At 40.9% G+C, this 27,686-nt stretch overlaps 1 protein-coding gene across 5 annotated transcripts; it reads left to right on the forward strand.

Moving 5' to 3' along the window:
* Positions 1 to 1,308: 1,308 nt before the first annotated feature.
* On the forward strand, positions 1,309 to 26,286 carry ICE2 (interactor of little elongation complex ELL subunit 2). 5 transcript variants are annotated; one of them, XM_054642146.2, is made up of 15 exons: positions 1,309 to 1,460; positions 2,371 to 2,475; positions 4,957 to 5,224; positions 7,271 to 7,390; positions 8,665 to 8,799; positions 9,163 to 9,279; positions 10,343 to 10,502; positions 11,974 to 12,158; positions 12,710 to 13,664; positions 15,610 to 15,788; positions 17,202 to 17,331; positions 21,574 to 21,658; positions 21,749 to 21,799; positions 22,828 to 23,083; positions 24,147 to 26,286. In XM_054642146.2, exons 1-15 carry the CDS (start codon positions 1,429 to 1,431, stop codon positions 24,336 to 24,338), a joined length of 2,970 nt encoding a protein of 989 aa, XP_054498121.2. In that variant the 5' UTR covers positions 1,309 to 1,428; the 3' UTR covers positions 24,339 to 26,286. The 5 variants fall into 5 exon arrangements, with proteins under 5 accessions (XP_054498121.2, XP_054498127.2, XP_054498124.2 ...); XM_054642149.2 differs by lacking the exon at positions 1,309 to 1,460 and adding an exon at positions 1,665 to 1,859; XM_054642150.2 differs by lacking the exon at positions 1,309 to 1,460 and adding an exon at positions 1,918 to 2,139.
* Positions 26,287 to 27,686: the final 1,400 nt, after the last annotated feature.

Genomic DNA, 27,686 nt, shown 5'->3' on the forward strand with positions numbered 1-27,686 from the left:
TAGGAGAGTTCCTAACCACCAACATAGAGGTTAGGCAACAGCTTTATAAAGAACTGTATAGTTCTATCTAAAACAGGAGTTTTTCTGAAGTGGGACAAACTGAGAACTCCCTCCTGTGCCTACCCATAAGGAAAGCTAAACTGTGCATTAGGAGGTGGTGGGTTTAACCTCTGATTATTTCACAGGAGCACAGAACTGCTGAGGGTGACAGGGACTTCAGAGGCCCCAAGCAGGGTCTCTTTGAACTGGTTGCCCTGGACCATGCCTAGCTTTTGAGTATTTCCAAGGATGGTGACTCCAAAACTTCCCTGGGCAACCTGTGCTACTCCTTCATCACCCTCACAGTGGAAACCTGTTTCCTGATGTTCATGTTTGTGTCATGGAAGTACAAAGATAAAACAACAAAACAATCAGATACTGTAGGTTTTAGAGAGATACAGCCTGAAGTAGGATTTAGGCTGCCACATTCACCAAGATAAGCGTTCTCATAATTCCGCTACAGAACTGTTACCATACCTGGGTTGGGAACTAAGATCACTCCTTACAAGGGGGTAATTCCACGGCTCGGCTCTGGGTGGGTCTATCCAGTGGGATAGAAAACCTTTCTGCTTCTCTAAGATAAACAAATCAAGAGGGCAGAATTAAAATCACTATCCTTAAAACTGCAAGCAAGCTGAAGACTCCCTTGTTTGGTGGGTTTGGAAATAATTCTGAATCATCTCTGGGTTTTCCTGTATTTGTGTAATAGTGCCCCATTTTAATCACAGGACACCAGCCACACACTCCGCCCTCATCATTTCCCTATCTTTAGGGCAGTGACTGGCATCACCTCTTCTTGTAACACCACAGGCAAATCAGTTTCCATCACCCAGACCTACGGGTTGTGAGAGTACCCGAATTCCACATTTTACCACACTGGGAAGCCTGCCCATCAGTTAAATGAGATTTCGCGGCTCTGCTCACAAGAAGTGAGCCAGGGAAACTGAAAGCCTGAGAGGAAGGAAGCTGCTAAACGCAGTCTCCTCTACGGGCACCTAGCCCTCAGGCGCCTCCAACCCCGCAGTGACAAACTGCCCACCTCCCGCCTCTGCACACCCAGAGCGGGAGGAGCCACCCGGGACACCCACCCTCTACCCAGGGCACCACCTCTGAAAGAGCCGGGGAGGGGCGGGATGTGCCGCCCGAGACATCCACCTCCTGCCTAGGCTCCGCCTGCGATCACGGAGCAAATTCCCAACACAATTCGGCTACGCGCCACTATTCGCCCCGCCCGCCACAAAATGGCGGCCACACTCTGAGGCGCTCGAGCGCCGTTTCCCTATTGGCTAACTCAGACCACCTGACGCATGCACCGGGCGCTGATTGGCCAGTGTCCTGAGGCCGTGAGACGAAGAACCACGAAGTTGCCGCCCTGAGGGCTTTGCCAAGATGGCGGCCGCGGGGCCGCCGCCGCTGACATGGTGAGCGCGTCTCCCTCTCCTTGAGCGGCCTGGCCGGGCGCGCCTGAGGCATGGCCGAAGGACACAGCTCCGCGCTGCCCCGCCGTCAGCAGAACGCACTGCGGCCCGGGGGGAGCGGGGCGGGCTCGGTTCCCGCCCCGCCGGACGCCGCCCCGAGGGGGCGTGCGCCATTTCCTGTCGCTCCCGCGGTGGCAGCGGGAGGAGCGCGGAGGTTCCCGGGGCAGCGCCGGGCTGAGCCCGGCCGGGCTCCGCCTCAGGCGCTGCGAGGTCCCGTTAATCCCCGGCGGGGATTCGGGGCGGGGGCCTTGGTCGTGTTTCTAATACGAAAAGCTCTGCAAATACGTAATTCGGCTCTTTAACCCTAGAGAGGCGAGATTTGTTGGAATTTTAGTTTGTGAGGTAAACGTAAATGAAGTCTTTGCTCGTACCTTGCACAGTAGTTAGGGAGATTGAGATTGTATAAACCCTGTTCTTTTGAACGACTCCATTCGAAAACATAAAAAGGCAATATAGACTATCATATCAGCGGAGAAGGCAAGAACAAATCTTTTCTGAAAAGCTAAAACTGGTGTATTTTTCTCAAAAGTTTCAGCGGTTTCAACTCAGAGTTTGGTTTTGATTCATGAACCTATGAAAGTGTGAAACTCTCATCAGAATTTCACCATATCTAGAATTGATGGTTTGTATTAATGAAATTATTTTGTACTGTGCAGAATGTATATTTTACTATCAAAAAATATAAGGCATTAGTATAAATGTAACTTCCATAAAAAGGAAATCTGGAACCACTGTGTAGGTGGCCTCTTTTTTTCATATAAAATAATTCTTGGTTTTGTTTCTCAGGAGCAGACGTGGCCTTTAATTTTTGGTTGTTTTGCTATATATTTATTTTTAAATTTTCTTTTATTAGGGATATTCCACCAAAAAATGGCCAAGAAGTATTTTTCTCCCATGAACTTTATGAGAAACATTCCTTGTGTCTGAGCCTTTCTGAACTCTGGCATTTATCAAACAGGTATATTATTTTATCCTTTTGTGCTCTTTGTTACCATGCCATGGATACATCCCCATACTGCTTTGGGGAAAGCTGCATGTTGTTTGGCACACAAGGGTTTGTTACTGCTGTTGGCCTGTGCTTTGTGTATTGTGAAAATTCAGAAAGCAGGAGGAGTCTGGGTTGAGTGCTTTGCTCTGGGAAATGAAGCTGTGTGAACACAGGTGGTACAAGTAGTGTTGTTTTTGCACTTTCAGTGTCATTTTCATATTTTCTTAGGTTGAGCAAGTAGAATAACATTGATCTCACCTAGTGAGAAGTGTGGCTCCTGCTGCTGGATCTCAGCATTTGGAGGGGACTGTATTTAGATCTTGGTTTCAGAACTTACTAAGCTGATAAGGGAGGTGAATGTGCCTGGTGCATGAACCTTCACTCTGGGAGGAATGTGGGTGGGAAACCATCTAAGTGGGGAGTTCAGCATGTGGGGAAATAGTTTGTTCAAGAGGGGAATTACTGTGTTTTTGTGAACTGACAATGAGAGGGTGCATTTGAGGGGGCTGCCTGTTACATTGCATGGCTTTGCCCCACATCTCCAGCTGGAGAAGCTGTTCTGGTTCATACCTATTGGAGCATCTGTCCTTGAATTGGCAAGATGCAAGCACAGCCTCACAGCTTGTTACTGGTACATCTGTACTGCTGTGGGATTCTTCCTTAGAAGAGTTTCTGGGGTGGACACTCAGGAGTGGGAATTGTGGCCAGCTGTGTGTTGTGGTTTGGGGGGGTTTACAGCCAGAAGAAGCCAGAGAGGTTGCACCTGGTAAAAATCAGAAATGGATGGAGCTGGGTTGTGTCACCAGAGTCAAGAGAAAGAGAAATTCCACCTGTTGAAGCAAGTGTGGAAGTAAAAGCTGGAGGAAATGTGCTAATTTTGGGGAGTTTCTCATAGATATTTACAAAAGTGTATTTTCTCTTGGTGCAGAAGCAGTGGAAGCGGGTTGCTGATAAAATGAAGGGGAAAAATTTAAGCTGTCAGCTCAAATAGAGTATAATGCTGTAAATATGGCCAGAAAAGCTCTGTCAGATTATTTTGGTTTGCACCCCAATGAAGACTGTGACAGCAGTGCATAGTGAAATGATCTTGATGTGCTGCCATTTCATTCGGTGCTGAATGTAGCCAATTTGAGCTGCTAGAATTTCTTGATGTTCTTACACTGGCATATCTGAGTCAGCATCTTGTTGCTGCTACAGCTTAATTAAATTTGCCAGTTTGTGCCACAAGGATGGACACATTCTTGTATTTAGAGAGACAGCTGTGAAGTGTTATTAAGAGCTGTGGATGTGATACTGCTGGGTTTGAATGACACTTGAGATGTTTTCTACTGCTGAAATAGTATCTTAAAAATATGCTTTTTCCAAGATCAGCAGTTAATATTCATTTTGTTAGCCTTAAATATTTTCCTCTCTTAAGTACAATTATTTTCAATAGACCAGGGCTAGGCTGGTTGACCTTTGTTTGACTGGAGCTGCTTTAAGAACAAGCTTTATGTTACTTCTTTATTGTTGTTAAAACAGCCATGCCCTTTGCCCTACCCTACTATTATTTTTGGTGACTGATTCCAGCATTATTTAGAGTAGAAAATTAAATGCTTGATTTGTGTATTCTGTAAGAATTTCTTCATTGAAATCTGGAATTTCTATTGTTACAATGAAGTAATTTTGATTTCCTTCTTCTGCAATGAAGGAAAGGCTTCTTCTAGTTAAATCTTTCTCCTTTACTATCAGAACTGACTGACAGTCTGACCTTTAATTCAGTTTCTGAACAGTGGCCACCAGTGAGTGATGAAATGTGGAGATTCTTTATCCTTTCATTAACAGTGTGTGTTTCCAGAACAAAATTGTGTTTCATATTTAGCTTGTTAACACCATTTTGGTTTTTTTTTTAAAGAAAATTGTAGGGGGATAGAATATAAGATAATAAAGGTGGTGTAGAAAGTAATCTTATCCCTAAGGAGTTGCAGCTGGGCCAATTATCAAAGATTAGGAGCAGGCCTGCCTTTACCAGGCCACAGCTGAACCAATGAGAAGAAGAGTGCTATAAAAGGGTGGGGTGGCTGCTTGAGAAGGGAACTGGAGTGAGGTGGCTCCTTTGTGAAAAAGAGTCAGTGCTCTGAGGAGCTGCCCATGAGAAACAACAAGGAGGTTTGGAACTTTTGTGATAAGGAGACAACAGTAGGGAACCCCTGCAATAAGATGACAGCAGAAAACCCTACCTTGTTTGTTTGTTTGTGTTTAAACCAGTTGCAGACCTGCTGCTGGAACTAAGGGTTAGTCTGATTGTACAGGTGAAGTTTTAGAGTAAGAACAGTCCACTGGCACAGATAGGAATTGGAAGGGCAGTGTCTCAGAGCAGCTCAGGCTTGCACAGCTGCCTTTGTTGTTTCTGGGTAATATTAGTATTCATGTGAAAGCTGTAAATTGGTTCATTTGTTACTTTTCTTTCAGAGAGGCAAAGAAAAATGCAGAGGCATTGGCAAACTCTTCAGAAAACAGACAGACTTGTGGCATGCAGGCTGCACAGTCACTCGAGGGGGAGGCCAAAGGCCCAGCTGATGACCATCCTCTCCCAGAACCCAGACTCCCCTATCCATTTACCTCTTGCTTGACTGAAAAGGAGCAGAAGACATACTTGTATCTGATGACTAAGTTCTCAGAAAAAAGAAACCATTTCCAAGTTAATGAAGCAAGTCAAAGGGAATTTTTCACATATATGGTAAGATATCACCATCACAGAGGGAGTCATACAATTTTTGTTTTTCTTACAGAGAATAAAAGAAAGGGGGAAAACTTGTTTTGAGTTCAATTTGTCATAGAATTCGTGGTATTATGAAAGGTGATAAAGATTTGAAGTACTCGGAATAAGCTTTTTAATAGATATTGAAAATGTATTTGGTAATTTCATTGAAATTGGGGTTTTGGGGCTTTTTTTGTTTTGTAGGGTTTTTTTTAAAGTGGTCTGAAGGACTGAGGATAAGTGTAGATCTTAGACAACTGACCAAACAGCCCCGTAGTCCCCAGAAAACCCCTTTTTTTTTTTTCTGAGGAGGAAGTTAAGAGTTGTCCTTACTGTGATTTTAGCATTTCATAGTGGCTGTGGCAGTCTTAGGTAGTGTTAGGCTGTGGGTACCCTTTGCTGTGATCTTGGCTGTGTTCATTGGGAAGGGTGAGCCCTGTGTGCTGCCCTGCTGTGCTCACACTGGGACAGCTGAGTTCCCGTGCTGCTGAGTTCCTGTACTGCTGAGCCTCGGGGAGCCGAGCTCAGGGGCAGGGAGGGCTCTGTGTGCTGCCCTGCTCAGTTCCTGTGCTGCTGAGCCTCGGGGAGCCGTGCTCAGGGGCAGGGAGAGCTCTGTGTGCTGCCCTGCTGAGTTCCCGTGCTGCTGAGCCTCGGGGTGCTGTGCTCATGGCCAGGGGGGCTCTGTGTGCTGCCCTGCCGAGTTCCCGTGCTGCTGAGCCTCGGGAAGCCGTGCTCATGGCCAGGGAGGGCTCTGTGTGCTGCCCTGCTGTGCTCACACAGGGACAGGCTGAGTTCCCGTGCTGCTGAGCCTCGGGGAGCTGTGCTCAGGGGCAGGGAGAGCTCTGTGTGCTGCCCTGCTGAGTTCCCGTGCTGCTGAGCCTCGGGGAGCCGTGCTCATGTCCAGGGAGGGCTCTGTGTGCTGCCCTGCTCAGTTCCTGTGCTGCTGAGCCTCGGGGAGCCGTGCTCATGTCCAGGGAGGGCTCTGTGTGCTGCCCTGCTCAGTTCCTGTGCTGCTGAGCCTCGGGGAGCCGTGCTCATGGCCAGGGGGGCTCTGTGTGCTGCCCTGCTCAGTTCCTGTGCTGCTGAGCCTCGGGGAGCTGTGCTCATGGCCAGGGGGGCTCTGTGTGCTGCCCTGCTGTGCTGATACACGGACAGGCTGAGTTCCTGTGCTGCTGAGCCTCGGGGAGCTGTGCTCAGGGGCAGGGAGGGCTCTGTGTGCTGCCCTGCTGTGCTCACACTGGGACAGGCTGAGTTCCCGTGCTGCTGAGCCTCGGGGAGCTGTGCTCATGTCCAGGGGGGCTCTGTGTGCTGCCCTGCCGTGTTCCCGTGCTGCTGAGCCTCGGGGAGCTGTGCTCAGGGGCAGGCGGGCTCTGTGTGCTGCCCTGCTCAGTTCCTGTGCTGCTGAGCCTCGGGGAGCTGTGCTCATGTCCAGGGGGGGCTCTGTGTGCTGCCCTGCCGAGTTCCCCCGCTGCTGAGCCTCAGCCATGTGTGTGAATGGGCCACATTTGTGTTGGCTGGGAGCATCATTTTACTTGAGTCCTGTAAAATGTAATTAATCAGCAAATTGTTTTGTGCCATTGCATTTGCTTTCCCATGCTTCCTTATTGATGCTATTTTATTTAATGCTGTAACAATGGAAATATCGTTTCCAGGCACATCAGTATCTACTGTGTTGTTGTTACTTACAATTTCTCATGAAATCAGAACTCTTGGTGACTTTGCCCTGTAAACTTCAGCAACCATGTCTTATAATCTCTCTATTTATAAATCTCTATATCAAAGGAAACTTGCTGTTTGTTGGGGATGGTGTGTTGCTGGTTTGGGATTTTTTTAAAGGAAACAGGCCTAGCAAAAAATTTTTTTACTGAAGTGAAACTGAGTACTTGTCAAATTGAGTAGCAAGTGGAATTTTTTTTATCTTCCCTCATATCATTACCTGTACTGTCTCTCTGGAAATTTTGTTGTTTACATGTCTAGTATAGAGGATTCTGTTTTGTCTCAAAAATAGCTTTTTCCTTCCCCCAGCAAATGAAAGAAGTAGTAAGCAATGAAATTGCAGAATTTATGAAATTTGCCCAAAACGCTGCAAAGAGCTGTGCCCAGGATTATGATACCATCTCTGAAGATGCCCGACGTTATACTGAGGTAATTACCAATGCCATGCTTTATTCCAGGCCTTCTTAAAAAATCAGCTTGGGATCCTGATGAGGATAGGTAGAAGTGCTCATGGTTGTGGTGTTGCCTGCCCTGCTGATTTCTGTTGGGATGAGATGGGGAAGTGGCCATTTCCCCTACTCTGCACAGGGGGCTGGGTCTGTGCTTCATTGGAGCCCAAAAGATGTCCTAGAAGAAATCTCTGCAAACATATTTATTCATCAAATAAATAAATTGCTTCTTTATATTCAGGAAAGGAGGAGCTGCACTATGAGTGTGCATTTGCAGTAAGAAGTGGCTCCTAGATATACTGGGCAGCATGTGAAGCTTCCCTCCACAGGAAAGCTTAGTAGCATGTCACAGTAGCATGTTATAGTGACTGTAATTGGAAGGTACTGAGGCTTTAATCATAGCCCTCTGCTAGTTCATGCTGTGTTAAATATCCACTTTGATGATTCTAAGATCAAACATGAATGCAACTTCATGCATCATTCGTGGGTTTTTAGCACGTTTTTGAAAAAAGTTCATTAAACCTTGCCATTACTGGGTTAACACAGAGTTTGGGCACGTGTGAAGACAAAGATCTTGCTTTCTTTTTCTTTGCACCCTGAATATTGGGATTGGCTTTGCAATTTTGTATCTTGTCATCTGGTCACAAAATGTGTCTTCAGACTTCAAGTACTATTTATTGTTGATACCCTGACTTAAAAATGAAATAGAGGCCTATGTTTTGTTTTAACCAACTTGCAGAAAGCACTCTTTCTAGTTACTAAATAAAATCTAAATATCCTAAATACTTAATTCAGATTTTGTAAAAATTATGTAGAGTTGACAGGACAGTGAGTTTCAATACAAATGGAATCATCCTGTGCCTTTACCTTTGTGACTTTTGCCTAGGCTTAGTGTAAGCTGGGTGGTAGCACAAAAAATATTACCTCCTCTAAAAACCAAGATAAGTAACTAAAAAGAAAATTACCTATTTAGCCCATTTCAGACTGTACTAAACTGCACATTTTTAATTATTGGCCTGAGTTGGGTGCTTGCATTGTCAGCCTTGCTTACAAAGGGCTGAGGAGAATCTGGAATACATTGCAGTTCTCGTAGCAGTGATTGGGAGAGTATTATAGATCTGAATTGGTAGCTGTAAGTTTTTAAATGCAACTTGAAATTATAGAAAACACTTTTCAAAATTAAAAAATCCTCCCAAAATCCCCCATTCTTATGAAAGATACAAATGCATACATTATTGTTCTTTTTTGTGTTAGGAATTGCTACGTGCATGTATTGGACATGTGGAGAAGTATCCAGAGGTTTACACCCTGCAGGAGATCATGAGTATCATGGGAGGAAAGTTTCATACACAGCTGACCTTTAGGCTGGAAAAAAATCTTCTTGCAATGGTAATACCTTATGTACTCAGATTGGGTTGTGGGGGGGTTTCAGTAGGTAGAATTACATCAGAGTTGTGGTAAGCAAGGATTAGGGGCTTTTGCAACTATTCCCCAGTTTTTGAGTTAGGGGTTATACTTTATAATTTAAATCATTAATTAAAACTTTAATAAAATTATTTTGGTAGTAAGTCTGTTAACCCTTTTCACCGGATGTTTGCCATAAAAAGATTACATTGATAGTGTGTTTTCTCTTATCATGTAACTTTATACTGGACCTGTGTAAATTTCTAATATATTTCTTGCTAAGAAATGCAGTGTTGGTGAGCATGATTGCTGTGAAGCTGTTTTTTGATGCTGCTTGATTTCCCCCAGGGCACAGCAAGACGTGGTAAGACAGATTTCCCTTCCATGCCCGTTCAGCTGCCCACAGACTATAGCACTGTTACATCTATTATAACCCCAGAAAAAAAGGCTCACATGATGCATCATGTAAGTAGCCTTTTTATTGTTATTTTTAAGGCATATTTTGTACACAAGTGCAATCTGATCTTTTTATGTGTTGAACAGTTTTTAGACTGCATTGGACCATTAAATAGCTGTATTTCTGTTTGTGTTCTTCTACTGGGAAAATCAGGGAGTTTTCATACTGTAGAACTGAGGGTTTTGACTGTTTATCCACATAACTTTTCCTCAGCTATTTTAAGGAGTTTCTTCACATATTAAAAACCAAGCTTTCACCAGCAGCACTGTAATTTCAGAGACACTTGCTGAAAAAAGGAGCAGAGGTGATGCAGGAGAATGGTACAAGCCTCAAAGCTGTTAAACAGAGCCCTTCTGATGATGGCTGAGGTGGCTGCAAAAAGAACATAAGAACATAGCTGGGTTTTTCTTACTCCTCTCATGGTCCTCAGTGCTCCTGGGCTCCCATTATCTTCATAGTCCTTGATTATGTTCTTCTGCCTCATGAGCATTCCCAGCCTCCTTCCTTCATGGAAATATGTACTTGTAAAATTTAACAATTTTATTATTTCAGTTCTGAATTTGTATTCTTGGCGAGTTTATATTTGTTTTAAGGTTCTTTATATCTAGTCAGTATTGAAACAACTGTGCAGTTTTAACCACACTTCAGTATTAGGTGTCTTTATTGTGCTGTTGGCTAACTCATAAGAAGCTCTGTAGTGTATATTGGTGAGTTAATCTGGTTTGGGGGATTTTTTTTATTTCAGCATGTTCCTGTATTTCATGATTATCTAAATTCCTATACAACCTAGTAATTCAAATGTATTGAAATTAACTGAAAATACAAGTTAAAAAGATGTATTTTCTTATGCTGCAAAGTGAATGCATTAGATTGAGCTAAAAACCTTCAGGGAAGTTTTTTTTCTTTCATTTCCTTTGAAGCCTGGCACTGTGGTAGTCTTTGGACTTTTTTGGGGGTAGGGGTTGTATATATCCATTTTTGGTTGAGTTTGGAGTTTTTCTTGGAAATTTAAATTTATGTGTATTTCTTAAAAGAAGAACTTTGGAAGAAATAACTTCTTTTTCTCCTTAGGATATTAGTTCAGATTCAAATGCAGAAAAACTTGCTTTGAAATATTGTCCCCACGTTGTTTTAAGTAATCAATCGTTATTTACTCTGCTGAATAATCACGGACTGAACTACAAGGAGCAGTGGGAAATTCCAGTTTGTGTTAAAATGATCCCTGTTGCAGGTATGGGATGTTTTTGTTGTTAAAACTATGGGGAGGGTTGTCCAAAGAAGCTGGAAAGCTGATCCAGGGTCACTGGATCTTGTTTCCTGTACCTTTTCCATCTTGTTACTGAGAATAGGAACAGCCTCTACAGTCAGTAAATGTTGAATTTGGACATTCAGCTATTTTCCACCTGGGGGAAAAAGCCAGAACAAAAACCAGTTAGAACCAGCTTTGCTTTTCAAAACTCTCAGTTGTTGTTCTTGGAAATAAAACAACTGCATGAACCTGTTAAAATTCAAGTGAACTGATTTCAGTAAAATAAAGAAACAGAGAAATTTTATGAAAAAGTAAAGAGCAAACCTTTTCTGGAATTAAAAGGATCTAATTACATCACAGAACAGTAAATAAGGAATGAATGTCCATGAAGATAATTTTTTCAATTGCAGCACAAAATGTTTTAATAAGCTGATGAACTCACCTGACTGCTCTACTTTACTTGTCAAGCACTTCTTCAGTAATCTGAATATAAATTTCCTCCCTTACCCTTTTTTTTTTTTAACACAGCATGGTTTATTCAAGTATTTATAATGTTTGTTGTGTTGGAATGTCCTTCTGTGCTTCTAGCACAAGTTTCTATAGCAGACTTACAGACAGTAAATAAGCTATCAAATACCTGCAACATTTACAAATTTTCATTTTCCTATGTAAATTAAATGACTATCAGGAAAGATAATGCCTGACTCCTTTTGTAGCAGCATTACAGTTTTAAAACCTAATTTTGGATCCAGAATTAACACCTGAAGGGCATTCAGATGGTGATAGAAATACATGGAGGTTCTTGAAGGGTTTCCCTGTGCCTTCCTTTTCCACTTTTCCCTGTAACCACCCCCTTGCTTTAATTTCCTTTTGTTCATAAACCAGGAGACTCTGGAGACTGTGTTCACCGTGTGCCTTGGCTTTCTCTGCTGGGATGGGCAGGGCATTGCTTTCATTTTTGGGGGATTCAGATGTGTAAGTGTGTTGAGGTGCAAACAAAGGAGTGGGGCAGCAGAGCTTGGACAGAGTTAACTGATCAGAGGAGAAATGAACTGCAGCTATCATGGCAATGAGACTTAAAAGAAGAATTGACTTTCAAACAAGGAAGAAAAGATCTTTTTGGAAAACAGAATACATTTGATGATATGATGCTATATAGGAAATGATGAATCCTCAGTTCTTATTTTACAAATTCTCTGTTTAGAACTGCATTTGAAATATGTTCAGCTATTAATGTGGTGTGTATTGCTGCTGCAGGATCACAATAATTCACACCATATCTGGACATACTTTTATCTTCTGTTGTTAATGAATGAAAGGATCATTTTTCACTTCTTCTGGTGTTATGTACAGTGGATTTGACTGTAATTGGAAGTTGAAAGATTTATTATTTAAATTACACAACAGTCTTTCTTCCTTTCATTTAATATGTACTCTTTTCATTCTTGCAAAGGTAGCAAACCAGCTAAAGTGGTTTATGTTGATCCACCTCTGCTGAGAAAAGAAATGACAGTACGAGAGAGGAATCAAATCTTCCATGAAATTCCAATGGATTTCCTAGCAACCAAAACATCTTATGTTCCAATTTCTGATGTATCAATGGACAAACCAGCTGAGGACAACCTGCTTCAGTGGGATGTATGTAGATTCACAGATTCTTAAAAATAAGCAAAACCAAAACCCTGTTAAAATTCCTGAGTTGCTTTTCCTGTGATAAAGGGAAATTAAGGTTTTCTGTTGTTGAGTTACAGACCCTGTGTAGTTCCTTTAAGTGCTTCTACATGGGCATCTCAGCCTTAATATTTACTTCATTAAAATGTCTTTTGCTGTTTGTTGGGGATGGTGTGTTGCTGGTTTGGGATTTTTTTAAAGGAAACAGGCCTAGCAAAAAATTTTTTTACCGAAGTGAAACTGAGCACTTGTCAAAAGCAGTTTGCTTCAGTGGAAGAAGTTTGGTGAACTTTTACTCTTTAGAAAGGCCTTTAAACTTGGGTCCCTTAAATAGGGCCCAAGATATTCAGTGGCAAACAAGAACAATTGTTTTTCAATTGTTGATCAACTTTCCTAACAGTGAAATATGGATGGTAGAACATTTTTTTGTGTTTTCAGTTCAGCAATGTCTCATTTCTTGGTTCGTTTAATTGTTTTGGCATGTTTTAATTTTATCACTTTCTCATCCCTGTGATAAGGTGTGTCCTGACACCTACCAGTGCAGGACAATTCCTCCTCCAGATGACACAGGGATGGATTTTGATGATGATGTTACAGAGCTTGAAACTTTTGGAGCAACAACCAAGCTCTCAAGAACTTGTAAAATGGAAACTACTTTTCCTACAGCTAGTAACACTGCTAAAATTCTATCTCATGGCCTAAAAATAGGGGGGAAGAATTCATCTGCCATAAACAGAGGGGATGAAGAGGAGAAAAACCCCCTTTCTGAGCAAGAGCATTCAGCATGTGCCAGCATGCAGCTTCCATCATTAGATGGCATTGCAGGCTGCAGCCCTCAAGAACGTTCTCCTTGTAAAAGCTTTCAGCCAGTGGAGGTAGGACTGAGCAAAGCACAGGATGTCATGGCCAAGGAAGTATTGGACAATGAAACAAAACTAAATCCTCTACCTGTTGCAGTGAGTTCTGAGAAAGAGCCTGGTGGTGCACAGAAAAAAGAGACTTGCACTGCTTTGTGCAGCAGTGACACGGATGAGGAGCGTCTGGTGATTGATGCAGAATGTGAAACCACTGCTCCATGCAAGCCAGCTGTACCACCAGCTGCTTCCTCTGCCTCAGCAGAGACTGCCAGATCTCCTTGCCCTGCCCAGAGTCCTTCAGCAAGCATCACTGACTGCTCACATTCCACAGATCAGGGCAAAAAAGCCTCCAAGAAACCTCCAAGAAAGTTCTCCAGAGAATTGGATCCTGTTGGGCAAATTTTGAAAATGCAGACTGAACTTCTCAAGTCCCCTTCCCCAAAAGCTCCTGAGCCAGTGGTGAGCTGTGATAATTCTAATGCTGTGCCAGCCCAGCTGCCTCAGTCTCCAAAGCCACTGGTGACCTCCAGCACAGAAAAGGTGCCAGCCCCAGCCTCCAATGCCACCAGCTCCTCTAGAAATAGCTGGACGTGGCTTTTTGAGGGAGTGCCAAAGAGTAAGTGTGGTCATTGTGTAAGGAGGAAGATTGAACCCAGTGTGTCAACAGAGCATCTCTTACAGCTATTTAGAGATGTGCCTCAAGTTAACAGTACCTTTTCTGTGTGGGAATTGCTGTCTTGCACACAGAAGGGAGCGCTGGGAGCTGTTTGTCCACAGAGGTGAATGTGAAATACTGTTTTACTGCAGAGAAATAAGTTGTTATGCACAAGGTTTTTCAGAAATCATTTGGTAGTGGAATGAGTTCTTTTTGCATAGAAATTCAAATATTTGGGTAGCCTAGTCTGCAAAAGGAGTTTCTTGTCAATCAAAAGTAGAATTATTTAAATTTTTGTAGAATAAAAATTAATCAAATTATGCAATTAAAAATGGGGGGAAAATTAAGTTTATATGTCTTAAGTTTTAAGCTTCGTGGTTCAGTTGCTGTTGCTTAACTCCCAGCACTCTGTCCCAGAAGGCAAATGAGGATACACTACAATCCACCTCTCCAAGTCTTCAGGCCATTAGCTGGGTATGGAATCCCTGCTGCCCCTGGACCTTAGCCCAGAATTACAAGTTGTGAAGATCCATGGTCCCTGGAGGTTTTCCTCACCTGCCTGAGTTGCATCTGAACTCTGAACAGCTGAAGTTAGAAACACTTCATTGTGTTGGATAACTGTGCAGGAAACCAGACAGGTTGTGTCAGGACAGATGCTCTCCTCAAACATTTAATTCCAACAAATCCATGCTTTTTGGTGGGAAAAGGTGTTTGGTATTTTCTGAGGAGGTGTGCATTTGATCATGTAGGAATTAATTACTTAATCTATAGGTTAACACAATTAATTCTGTTCTAGTTGAAACTGTGTTACCACTTCCTACATCCTTATTGCTTTAACTGAGTAATCACTAAGACCATGTCTCCTCCCTCAGTTTGAAAGGCTGAGGCACGATGTTTTATTTCTCTGTGTGTTAAAAAGATGGAGTATAGAATTCAGATTTTATAATAATTTTTTTTAAATAGAGATTGTTAAACTAATATTGCCAATGTGCTGAAAAGTGACTGTGTAGGCCTAGAAAGCATAATTCTACAATTGGCAAGTTCTGTAACAAGCTGAGAAACCTCTTTGCATGTCTATTTTGCACAAAGCGAGAATTGAGTTATATATTTTACTAAGGGAAAATTACTTCCAGTTCCTTGGGTGATATCTCCCACAGTGTGCATGCACATAAACGCTGAATTTAATGTTAAAAATGTATTTGTTCATAGCACTACAGCAATCCCTATTTGTAGGTATAGTTTGGAGACATATTTCCACATATCTGCAGGACAAAAAAAAAGAAAGAATGGGATACATTTTCAGCAAAGCAATGAGGAGTTTACTGGGTTTATTTGCAACATTTTGTTCAAATGTTTCTAAAGGTTGAAGGGGTGTTTGTTATGTCCTCAAAGCTGCACTGGGAGATGCAGTAGCACCTTTTGAATGTTCTGGTGTCCCGATTGAACTCCATGTGCTGGGAGACTTGTGCTGCCATCCAGACCTGAGGCCTGACTTAGTGCCTGATGAATGGATGGCAGCTCTCAGGAGCCATTCATTGCAAATCAGTTTTTTCTCTCCTTTGTGCTGAGTGGGTGTGGCTTAAAAAGCAGCTTTTGAACTACTTCTCTACCAGAATGGAGTCTCACATTTGGAGTTCTTTGTATGAGAAATTGAATGATGGAGGATTATTTAGAAATAGATTCTTTAAGAGAAAATGTTTCCCAAATGTAATTATTTTATTTTTTTTAATACAAGAATTTTTTTGTGCCAAGTAGTTTTCACCCCTTAATCATAGGAAACAAAACAGATCCTAGAGTAAAAAAAAAAAACTGAACAAAAAACTCTACTGCAAGGGAACAAAGCTAATCAGCTTCATTGTAAAAAATCTCCAAGCTTGACATTTTCTGCTTTATTCATTTTCTCTAGCAAAGCTGCCAAGTGAACTTCAGCTGCTTGAGGAGGACCCCTCAGAGTACCAAGCACCTGAGGAAGGCAATGTTGTGTACAAGCTTTTCAGTTTGGGTGATCTGCTGTTACTCGTGTGTTGCAGTGTGCAGAAAGTCAACTCACTGACACAATACCAGAAAAAGAAAAAAGCCCAAAAGGTAAGGATTTTGTTTTCAGCTGTTCTTGGTTTGTTTTTTTTAAACAGTTGTGCTCAACTCTGAAATGTTGGCATTTCTGGGATTCCCAGTCCTTGATAGCATTTATGCTTTCACTGAGACACTTGGGACTCTGCAGTGTCTCCTGTAAGTAAATATTTGTTATAGCAGGACAGGGAAGAATAACTTGTGATTTCTTTAAAGCTACTTGATTAGAACATAAGGAAGTGATTCTCCATTTTTTTACTACAGTAATATGCCTGGGTAATGATACTTATGTAAAAACAAAGTAATTTTTTGAACTATTCTTAAAAGTTAATGGAGTAATTAGGGTTTGGCCCAAGGCTTTGAGAATGTTTGTGACAATAAATACTTTCAAGCAGGATTCAGCCTTCCTATCATGCCTAGTTAAGCAGGGAAATAGGAGATAAAATGAGCAACAGAGAACCCAAAAAGAGATTCTGTTTGTTCTGCTTGAAAATACTGTGGCATTTCTTAGCAAATAGTTTGTCATGGAATTAAATGGTTCAAATGCAACTGTAATCAAAATACTCCTTGCAGCATCAAGAGAAGGAAACTGTATTCTATAATTCTCAGAAATTTGTAATTTTTTTAAGAGTCTTGTGAATCATTCAGAAAATTTGTTGTGTGTGTCCCTCCTGAGAATCCCAGAATTACAGCAGGCAGGTTTTTGTGAGGTGTTTGTGCTATGTTGAAATGGAAATAATCATTGTAACACTGATTACTTGCCCAGAGTCTGTGCTTTGCATCTTGCTCTGAAGAAATCCCATCTGTTTGCTATTGATCCACTGCTTATAAATGCCTGGGAATAACTGCTTCATTATTCAGAAACCAATCACTTGTTTTTGTTTTTTTCAAATTTCTGCTTAAATTTAGACTGGGGGTTGTCAGTGAGGACTGGCAGTGCTCATTAGGGTTAACTCAGTAGTTAGGGTTGCCTCTGATTTCAAATGAGACTCCAAGCATTAAGTTCTAATTTCAAGTGAGATTCTGACAGGAGTGATAAATAGCAGAATTCTGCTAATACTAGGCTAATTAGAAATGTTGTGTGTTTTTTCTTAAATTGCTGCAGAGGGCAGTAGAGCACAGAAGTGTAAACTTGAAATTAATTTAGTCACATGGAGAAATTACTAAGTGTCAGAATTTTATTATTTTATTAAAGCTTGCCCAGGCCTTTTTTTTCTTTTTTTTTTTTTTCCCTGCCAATTTCATCTTTCTCTGTATAAAGTACTCCAAAGTTTGTACTGTGGATTTCACAAATTGTGAACCTTCAAACAAAATCTCTGAAATGTCTTTGTTACTTCAGCTATGCTAGAGGACTGTAGTACCACAAAATGTAGTAAATTTGGGATATTTTTGGACAGTGAGTGCTAACTTTTATCTTCTCTTTTCCAGCCAACTCCCATATTCCTGTTGCCAAAACTGGAGTACCAAGCCTACTATGGTGTGGAAGCTCTTACAGAAAGTGAAGTGTGCCAGCTGTGGACACAGAGTATGCTGCATTCTAAATGCTTATTTTATGTTGGTAAGTTCATGTCTTGAGTTTTGCTGAAGCCACATGTATGTATGTGTAAGTATTTGTAGAATAACAGGAGAGATGCATACTTATTAAAGGTGTATTCCATATATCCTGTCTTATTTTGACTTCCTATTTTTGTTTTTTTACATCTATCTTCAGTAAGTTTTTTTGTCTAAAATTTCTGTTGGGTGCTGGATGAGAAAATTCCACCTTTGGTTTTAGATAAACAGTATCAATGTCCTGTAGAAAATGCTGTATTCATGTTTGTACAATGACATTTTAAAAAGTCTGGGAAGTTCTTATGTCTGTTGAGATATATATTTTGTATATTATGAGAAATTAAAATGATATATATAAGGAATGTGACCAGATTATTTTAACAACCATTTTAATATATGGAGAGCTTTCTGATACCAATTATCTTGTAATTAATAAGTTTTTAAAAGGAAAATTTGCAATGAAGTGGTTAGTTGATACTTAGGATATGCTTGGCACATGCTGCTGAGTGAGGGCAATCCTGTTTGTACAGTGAGTGGATATTCTGCAGTGGGGTTGCCTTGCTTTTTTTGTAGAAACAAATCTGGGTTTTCGGGTTGTTATGGCAGCAGTTGTGGCCTGTGGTTGCCTAACCTTTCCACTTGTGCACTGAATTACACTTTTGCTGTTGTTGGCTCACATCAGAATGCTATTTTAGAAATGCTAACTTCTCTGTTTTCCAGTTTCTACAAACTAGGCAAGCTCCCACAGAATTATTAGGATTATGTGAAATCTAATGCATTTGCCAATTGCATCCTGGTCTGCTCTCTTTATTCAATGGAAATTATATTTCTAATTTTAAACTTTAAAAGCAGTATTTGATGTGGTTTTTCCATTCCATTCAAAAGAAATCATTACAAAGAGCTAATTATGTACAGAGTTCTCTGTTTGTAACTGTATCTTAATGTACAGTACAGAGGCCTTGCTTCTCTCTAGCCAGCAGAGCACTATCTGAGTGCATTCTGATATTTACACTGAGGATGCCTCCAGCATACTGGGCTGCACTGCAGTTGGGCTTCCTCTAGGAAGTGTTAGCAAAGTTTTTATGAACATTTCTAGAGTGGCAAGCAGTGTGAGGAAACAGTGAGCTGTGGAGGGAGGGCTGGTGTCTGTGAAGTACACAAGGGAAAGGAGTGAGTGTCTATCTAATCTCCCAGTACAGGAAATGGAAGGCATGGCTTGCACAGGACTTTGCAGACAGCTCATCCGGCCACCACCTCTTTTTATGGAGGTTCTTGGGAATGCAGGAGACAGCAGGATGGCTGTGCAGGTGGTGTTGCAGATGAAGAGCCCCAGAGCCCTCCCCTTCCAGCACAGCTTTCCTCTGTCTCCTGGAGGTCCCTGATGGCTGTGGAACTGGCAGTGCCCTGGACTGGCCTCCAGCACATCTCTGTTCCCATGCCTGGGACAAAGTCACCAGTGCTTCTCAATGCCAGGATATTCCAGTCATGTTGGTTTGTCAGCTCCTGGATCCACACTCCAGAAGCAAGGCCTGGGGCACACAGGAGTTCTCCTTTTGTGGGCTCTGAGGAGACACAGGATTCTCTGGGTTGTCTCTGTCCTGCGCAGTAAATGGGTGCTCCTGGCCTGTGGGGCAGATTCTTGGTACTGACTGCCACGTAGTTTCTTACAGAGTAGGTAAAAAAAATATGTGCAAGTAAATATCCATTCTATGAAAGAGCATCTACCACAGTTTTGATTAGGCAGCTGTTATCATATTCTACATGGGGAGTTTTCTGCTCTTGGTGTATTGCAAGGTAGTTGTGAAATCCTGCCTTTCAGTTTGTATTCTTAAGGGAGCTGTGAAAAATGCAGTGTTGCACTCAGAGTTACTCAGAGAGCTCTTTGCAGCAGAGAGCTTTGTCCTGAAACTCCAGGGACAGTTCTCTGATGGTGATGATATCCCAGTGTTATGGGCAACTTGAAATGGGGTGAATCTCTCATTCTCTGTCACTAATCTGATACCTGATAATAAGACTGCTTCAGTGATCTGGTCAGTGTAAGGAGAAAGGCAGAAAGCTTCTGAAATCATGCTGTAATTTGAATTATTTTAAGTGAAAAGCTGTGTTCTATAATAAAAGAATTTTTAAATCAAACATTTTGTACAGACATAAAGTTACTGCTCTTTTTGAATTTGCCTCACAGTATGAGTGTGGAAGTATGGAACAACATGGTTTGAAAACTATCATCTTACTAACACAGTACCTACAACTTGCATTCTTGATCAGACAGTTAGTTAACCCTTTAACTTTTAAATTTTAAGCATGTAGCAGACTTCAGTGTTAAACTGCATAGGTGGTTTTGGCTCTTGAAAAAGCTTAATTTGCTGTCTCAACCATCTCTTGTATTGCCAAGTAAGTATGGATGAAAAGTTCTTTGGACCTTGATCTGTACCCCACAATTGTCCAGCACTGTTGTGTGTGACAGAGGGAGGATCTCAGCTCTGCTGTGACTCAGGGGCTGAGGCAGAAATCAGATGTGGAACCATGGCCTCCAGCTGCAGGGGGGAAATGAAGCTGAGGTGGTTTTTTAGGATGTTCTCAAAAGGCAGAGATGCTATCATCAAACAAAGAGCACTGCCTTCCTCTTGCTAGCAAAGCACCTGCCTTGGTTGTTCAGTCCCCTTGCTGCTCCCATAGGAAATCCTCTGTCTGCAGAGGCAGTAATCTCTGTGACAAGCTCCCCAAATAAGGCACTTGTACTTGTCTAAGCAGTAAATAAACTTGTGATAAGCTTTACTGATTAATAGGAGCATTTTACCCTGAGCATTACTCACTTATTTACATTGAGTGCCTAAGCAAAACTTTCTGCAAGAACAGTTTACCTTCACGTGAATGGAATAATATTGGCCTTTAAATTAACATTATTTGAAGAATGGGTAGGAAAAAAAAATACTTAGTCTTGGATAACTTACTACATGTCAAGTATTTTCAATCAGTCACTTCTCAAATATAAGATACAGTTATGTAAACTAGGTGGAAATAGTTCATAGATATTTTGTAATTACTTTTTTTTCCCAGTTATGAGTGTGTTTAGAAGTAGAGAAGTCTGATTTGAGGACGGGCTGATGAGGAATACAGAACTCAAACAGATTTTTTTTAAATTATATTTTTAATAATGACTTCAAGCCTCTTTTTCTAGTCAGCAATGTAAAATACGAAATTCTGCTGCTTAGTCTTGCACAAAATACTGATATCAAGAAAAGTAACAAATGTACAACGTTTAAAAGAAATGGGTTGTCCTGGTGCATCTTTTTTAATTTGTTGAAGTGAGAGTTATTGCTTGGTCTTCTTACACAGCACATAAACTTAGTGATGGCTAGCTTGGAATGTGAAATGCTTTGATTTAGCAGTTTTAACTGTGCAATTGAAGCATTTACACTTCCTAAGAGAACAGATTTGTAGTAAGACAGTAAATTCCAGAGTAGGCTGTATTTTATTATGCTGCCTTTTCCTCATCCTCCTTCTGGGAGCTGAAATAGAATAGATTTCTGGGAAAACCTCAGCATGGAAAGAACCAGAAGGCAAAGTACAGTATACAAATGCATGTCCAAGCTATGCTGGTGATTCTTATTGCTCATCAAGTGAAATGTGGACTAAACTGTCCTTGGCAGCCTTTATTTTAAAAATGTAATGAGGAGAGCTTTGAATTGTTGCTTCTCACTGTGTCAAAGACAAAGTTGTTAAAGACAACTTGCCATGATCAAGGCCTGACTGGTAAATTGTAATTCCTCAGGTAAGGAAAGGGGGAAAAAATCAAGAGGCAAAGCATCCCTAGAAAGTCATGCAATAGATCAGAATAGAAAAGCAAGCATGTTAAATGCAAAAGTAAATTTTTTGCTGAAGATCAGCTTTTGGGATCTGTCCAGGGAGGAAGCAAAGCGATAAGGGTCAAATGAACTTGAGAAAGTACAAGGAACTGATGAGATGAAGGCCATGGTGAGATAAGGCTGTGTATCCTCACACCACCCAGGATGTAAGGCTTGCTGGAGTCAGGCATCTCTTGGTTTGGAGAGACAGTCAGGGTACAGATGCCTGTGCTTAAAGCAGCTGCACATTTTATTCTCTATTATGGTGCAACATTGATAAGTACTTTTCACTGTTCAATGCCAAAAGAGCAAAGTTTTTTTACCCTTCTAAAAAGGTTTGCAAATTATGCTCTTATATTTGTTTGGTTTTATTTTTAGTGTATTAATTGAATTCCTTTTTTCAGGACATATTGATGCTTTTACATCAAAGCTTATTATGCTAGAAAAGATTTCTTCAGCAACTTTAAGAGAAAAACTTGGATTGATTAAGTGAGTGTTTTTATTAAGTTTTTTTAGCAATGAATTTCAAACCCTAACAAGCCTTGCAAGTTACTACTTTTGCTATTTTTTCTTTCACAGGCCTGCAAATTCGTTAAATATACTTCATCATGTTTTGAAGAAGGTGTCTGAGTAAGTTCTCAATTTTTGTTCATTGTATTTGTTTGCCACATTGCCCAGCTCATCCTGTTTCTTCTGTAGAATGTTTGTCTACTCTGATTTTTATTTCTTCATATACATAAAGAAATTTATATTTTACAGGTTCTATTAGGTCTATCATAGCATAATGCAGTAGTGTGTAAAATGTGCTTGGTACTACAAGGTTTGCATAAATTATGCAAAAGAATAAGAACTTGAGGTTTGTGAACCAGTTTTTCCAGAGAGCAAAGTGGACTCTTAGGAGCTGAGTAAACAGTTGACAGGAGTGAGGTGTAATGTTCTGTATGTGGGCTGACACATGGAGTTTGGGTGCTTGATCTGTAGAAATAACCCTGTGTTCCTTTCTGCTTACCTTGACTTGCAGCAGCTTTTCTCTGTACAACATTGCAGCCTTTCTCCTGCTTCTTTCCAGAGCTACTTCAAGGCTTGCAGCCTGCAAGTGTCCTCATTTTTTTGGTGAAGCATGCTTCTTGCACTGTGAAGCCTTTTCATTCAAATTAGAGGGCTTTTCCTGCTCTTTATCATTTCTGTAGGTTCATGATTTTTGACTTAAGATTTTTAGTATGGGCAGTTGGTTGACCTTCATCTTCCTGATTAAACCTGTTTAATGCTGTGGGTGTTGAAAGCTCATCTGTTTGTGTCTATGTCCACATGGGCATTGTTCTTTGTAAGATGCTGGTTAAGGAATTACAGTTTGCCCAGTATGGATGGTTTTCAGTGTATGCTTACATGTTTAGATGAATATGATGACAGTCTGTACATTGTTGATAAATTAGTACATGATGAATACATTATAAACACATTAATTAGTAGGTATTTATCAATATAGTTTAATTAATGCTTTCTTGTGCACAGTCTTTTTTTACAAAACATCCAAAGGGACTACACATCTAAAGATGTTCTGCTTTTGCATTAAGACCATATTAACTATTCTGATCAAATAAAAAAGCTCCAAAAAACATTTAAATAATATTTTTCATTTGGAACTTTTCTCATTCTAGTTTGGAAGAGGGCTCTTATTTATTGACTCACGCTGCAGGAGATTCATCAGTTGCAATTTATAAGAGTTCTCTTGACAAGAGCACGAGATCATCCTACAACTTGCACAAAGCTCACTGTGACCTGCCTGCTGTACCTGCCACTCTCTCAGTCCCGTGGGTTCCCCTGGATCCCAGCCTCCCTTTGCCCTACCACATCATTCATGGAAGAGTTCCATGCACCTTTCCACCTGCACCCTGGGAAGGGTGGAAACAGAAGGTCAGTATCTCCCTTGATGGAAAAGCAGATCAGCAGTTTAGGAATAACCTATTTCAGTCCCCTGGGGTACAGCTGATACAGTTTATCTGCCACCTTTGGGGGTCAGAAATTCTTTGGGAATCCATCCAGCTTCGTAATTTGTGTTGGTGAATAAGTGATTTCTGTCATGCTTTAGAAATTTCCCAAAGATCCTGCTCTCCCCTCTATTATTTTTGAGATAGTTTGACCCTTTAATAAAATTTTCAAGCATTATTTTTCTTCAGCAGAGACTCATTTGTGTAGAAGCCCTGTGGTAACTGTGCCCAGCTTTGTGCATTGTGAGTTGGTTTTAGCCACAGCCTGACTTTGTAAGAGGGCAAAATTGTCCTGCATCCATTCCTAATTACCTTGTGCACTTTGGTTTCTGCCAGAAAGAAATCCAGGCAGGGAAGAGGCAGGACTGGTCACTTCTCACTGCTGACTGTGAGCAGCTGTGCCAGTGCAGGTGTGCCCTATGGGTCTGTTTGAAACTGATAGTGGAGCCCTGGAAAATGTTAAAAATAGTCTTTGAAAATATTGGGCTTTGTGTTTTCTCAGATCACTGCACCTGCGGAAGCAGTATGATTAAAGATATAATTGTTAGATGTGATGATTGTTTAGTAATTAATTATAATTATTATATAACCATAAGAAGAATCATGAGAAACTATGTTGGAAATTTAAAGGGGGCTATGTTTAGCTGAAATCTGTGTATACAATAGAACAATATAAGTTTAATAATTACCATGAAAGTTATGTAATGATAGAGTATAAAACACGTTCACCTCAAGTGTATGGTTGGAGTCAGATTTGGGTGGAAGTCACCCCGATTCCCAGAGCTCTTCAATAAAAAGCACCACATATAATCGCTGATGTGATTGTGTGGTTTTGAATGCTAACAAAACTACATGAATTAGAAGGCAGTTGTCCGAATGTAGTTGTGTATGTTTGTGCTCAATACAGATTTCAGATGGTTCATTTGGGTAATTCCAGTTCAGTTTTCTGAGTTGGTTTTTTTTCCATTTCTCTGCCCTTGTGTGTGTAGATGGCTGGGGTGAAAGGACAGTTGGACACAGCCCACGAGGGAAGGCCAGGAGCTATGGGAGCCAAAGGCAAGCCAGCCAAGCCTGCTAGAAATGAAGGTGTGGCTCCAAAGAAGCTGAGGCAGAATTTCTGCAAGCAAAGAAAAGTGAAGAAAAATTGGAAAAGTAAATTCAACAAAATGCAACTGAAGTAGGAATAAGCCTGGAGAAGAAGAAAAGGACACAAAAAAATCTGAGGTTTCTTGCAGCTTCAGAGGAGCCAGAGCAAGCTGGCAGGGGAAATGGCTCCAGTAGCTGGAGCATTCTGTAAACCTTCAACCCTTTGGTACCTCAGGGGACATGTTTCAGGTGAAAATCTCAAAATCTAAAAAAAAAAAAGGTAAAAAAGGATGTGGCTGCAGCCACTTGGCTGGTTATGGGGAGCAGCATGTTCTGTTGGTCTGGTGACTTTTCTATAAAAGCTGCATCTTGAGTGAAGCAGTGGCTAGCTGACAGCCTCTAATACCACATAACCAGAAAAATAGCTTTTCAGCTTTCCCAGTTCTTCCAGATTCACTACAGATTGTTGTTCTCACATATTTTAAAGATATATTTTACTTTGTGCATTGTGTACAGGAGGAACAACTTGGATTTAATTATTTAGCTTTTTTGACACATGGTGTCTACTGACTTTTAAATAACTTCAAAAAATGCATTTTTCTTTTTAGAATGGTGTAACAAATGAAGGACAAAAGCTGTGTTTATTTGAATAGTAAGGGCTATAAATTTGCATTGGAAAACTTAAAAGTATGGCTAAACAAGTAAAATAATAACAGGAGAGCTGCATTTTTGCATGTTTAAACTGCTGTCACAAAAAGCAGAGGTCTTAAAGGTGTTCTTCCAAGTCTTTTGTTTGGACTGAGGAAGTTACCAAGTACACACATCTGATCAAGCATTCTTCTGCTCATTGGGGCTTGATAGGACATGTTTTAATGTCATGAGGGTAAAAATAAAAAAAATTGTTTACTGGACTATACCTGCTAAAAAATCCTGAAGGTAGGGATTTTTCTGAAATCAGGCTTCAATAATGAATATATATTAAAAACTTCTTTGTGAAATACAAAGCATTTTCTGATGGCTTTTTTCCAACTGTTAGATGTATTTATTCAGTTTATTCCTTTTTTTGGATCATGCTTGTTTTATCTCCAGTATTAAGGTATTGATAAGCTGAACTTGTGTTTGCAATTTACAAATAGTTCTGATTCAAAATCCTAAATGCCTTTAGAGCCTTCTCATAATAGGAATACTTTAGCTGTGAGTCATTTTTCCCAGATAACTGACTCTGTCTGGGGGATTCAAGGAACTTTTCAGTTTGTTTATATATAAAACTTTTTGCCAGACTTGTTTGGAATTTGCTTTCCCAATGCAGTTTCACGAGGAAGAAATGTATGGTCTGTTTGTTCCTCTGTCTCCATGCCTTTTACCTTACACTGGTACATTACTAATTAAAGTGTACTAATTGTAGAACTGCAGTGGAGCAGCCTGTGCTGCTGCTTGGCATTGTTGCATTTTGGGTGCAGGGCTTCATCTCTGCAGAGGCTGCTGCAGTTCTTGTTGGCCTGGTCACCAAGGCTGTCCAGGTGTCTCTGTAGAGTGGCTCATCTGTCCCCTCTACCTCTCTCTTCTGCCTCTTTGGTGTCATCTGCAAACTCCAGGAGAATTGATTTGGTCACGTTATGCAGCAGAAGTACTGAGTAGTGCCAGCCCCTGGGAAGCTCTGTCCGTGACCAGCTCACCTGGTCCAGCTTTGGGCAGCAAACCACCAGGAATGGAGGAGGGTCTGTGAGCAGAGGTGTTCCCTGCTATGAGATCTCTGATGGGTGTCTGCTTCTCCCCACTCACTGCTGTTCATCAGGAGATGGAACTGGTGGCTTTGTGTCGCGTTCAGACAGTTTGAGGTTAGTGTTGGAGGACTGGAGGAGATGTTGTGACCTGGCATTTGAGGTGATTGGTTGGCCTGCAAAACCATGGAACTTGATCAGTTCTTTCTGTTAATGTGAATGGCTTATTGGCTGTGAATCTGACTTTTCTTTATTTCTGTAGTAATGAGAGTTTTTAGATGTCATTTGCACTATGCACTGATAAACTGCTTCCATTCTCATATGTGACTGACTAAATCTCTTCACCTTTTCTGTCTGACTGCAAACACTTTCAGAATACAATAGAAGCTGTCTATGTAAAATATATTAGGAAAGATTTGCTGCATTTTTTCCTCTTCTTCTAATGTAGCCTAGCAGCTGGAAGCACAGAGAGCTGGGACCAAGTGACCAGTCATCCATTCTGGTGCTGGAAGGTGGGAGATGCCAGCAGCAAGGGACTCCACCCACCTCCATGCTGAGAGTTCAGTAACAGTTGTTGAGCCATTTGAAGAGGTATTTCTTTTGCTTCTGATTTGTTTGCCCTGTGTTTTAAATAGGAGCCTGTTTCCAAGTCAGGTCAGGTGTAGTCTTTCAGAGTGCTTAGTGCTGGCCTGCAGTTAAGCTTGCTTCTAGTTCTGCTGGTAGAAGTTGCACCATTTTCGGTCTCTCCCCCTGCTGAAGTCTGCATGTGTAACTTTCTCAGGTGCTTCTCTGAGAAGTTATATAACTAAACTGTTTCTTTCTTAATAAAATGTCCTTTCCTATAGTGTTGGTACAGTCCTTCCCAGAAACACTGTCATTGCTTGGAATGTTAAATTCCTCTGTACTAAAAATACATTCACCTTTTTTTTAGTTGCTCTTAGAATGTATTTTTCTACAGACATTCTTAAACTTTATTTGCAAGTTCAAATTCTGTTCCTGTATGTCCAAATCATTGCACTAAAATGTTTTCAAAAATACATGGCTGTATTATACATCTCAAATTAAATTTCCTTCTCAATGCCAGAAAATACCTTTGATGGCCAGGTGACAGTCTATTTAAGCATAAAGCATTTGAATGATGCCCTACTTAGCTTATAAAGGTCTGTAGATACTACTTATAAAGGTCTGTAGATAATCTCAGGCTGCTCTTACTCATGGCTGTGTCTATAGGGTGAGGACACATTGTGATATACCTTGCTGAGGGATTTTTTTGTTGGTTTTATGGAACTAAAGCATACTGCCAATTTTTAAATTGTAGAATAATTTAGTGTAATTAAATAGTAGCAGTCCTAGTGCAGCCTTCAGGGCATTTCTCAGCATTGATACTTCTGCTTAACAGTGAGTGAAAAAAAAAAAAAAAGAAAAGGCCTGAAAGCCCCATTCTTCCCCAAGACAGCACAGCAGCTTTGTCTGACATGTAACAGCAGAGGCAGTAGAGAAAACAGTCTTGTTACTACTTGTGATTAAAATATTTCAATAAATATTAGAAGAACAGTGTCACTTTAAAATCAGTATTAAAAAAACATAAGATAGCAGTAACTGTGTGGGGAAGGGAGGGGCTGTTACAGACCCCAGTGACATCTTCTCTGATTCTTGAAATGAAATACAGCAGCCACGTCCTTCTGAGTGTTCACAGCACGTTTTTACAAGTGTGCCTTTCCT

The sequence above is a fragment of the Agelaius phoeniceus genome, chromosome 13, assembly GCF_051311805.1.
Source record: "Agelaius phoeniceus isolate bAgePho1 chromosome 13, bAgePho1.hap1, whole genome shotgun sequence".
NCBI classification, from domain to species: domain Eukaryota; kingdom Metazoa; phylum Chordata; class Aves; order Passeriformes; family Icteridae; genus Agelaius; species Agelaius phoeniceus.

What these genes read in the sequence shown, in the direction of transcription:
- ICE2 (XM_054642146.2), top strand. Translation starts at nt 1,429, where the DNA reads ATGGCGGCCGCGGGGCCGCCGCCGCTGACATG. An exon ending in GGGAATTTTTCACATATATG is followed by an intron (nt 5,225 to 7,270) that starts GTAAGATATCAC and finishes TCCTTCCCCCAG; the next exon opens with CAAATGAAAGAAGTAGTAAG. An exon ending in AGGCTCACATGATGCATCAT is followed by an intron (nt 9,280 to 10,342) that starts GTAAGTAGCCTT and finishes TTTTCTCCTTAG; the next exon opens with GATATTAGTTCAGATTCAAA.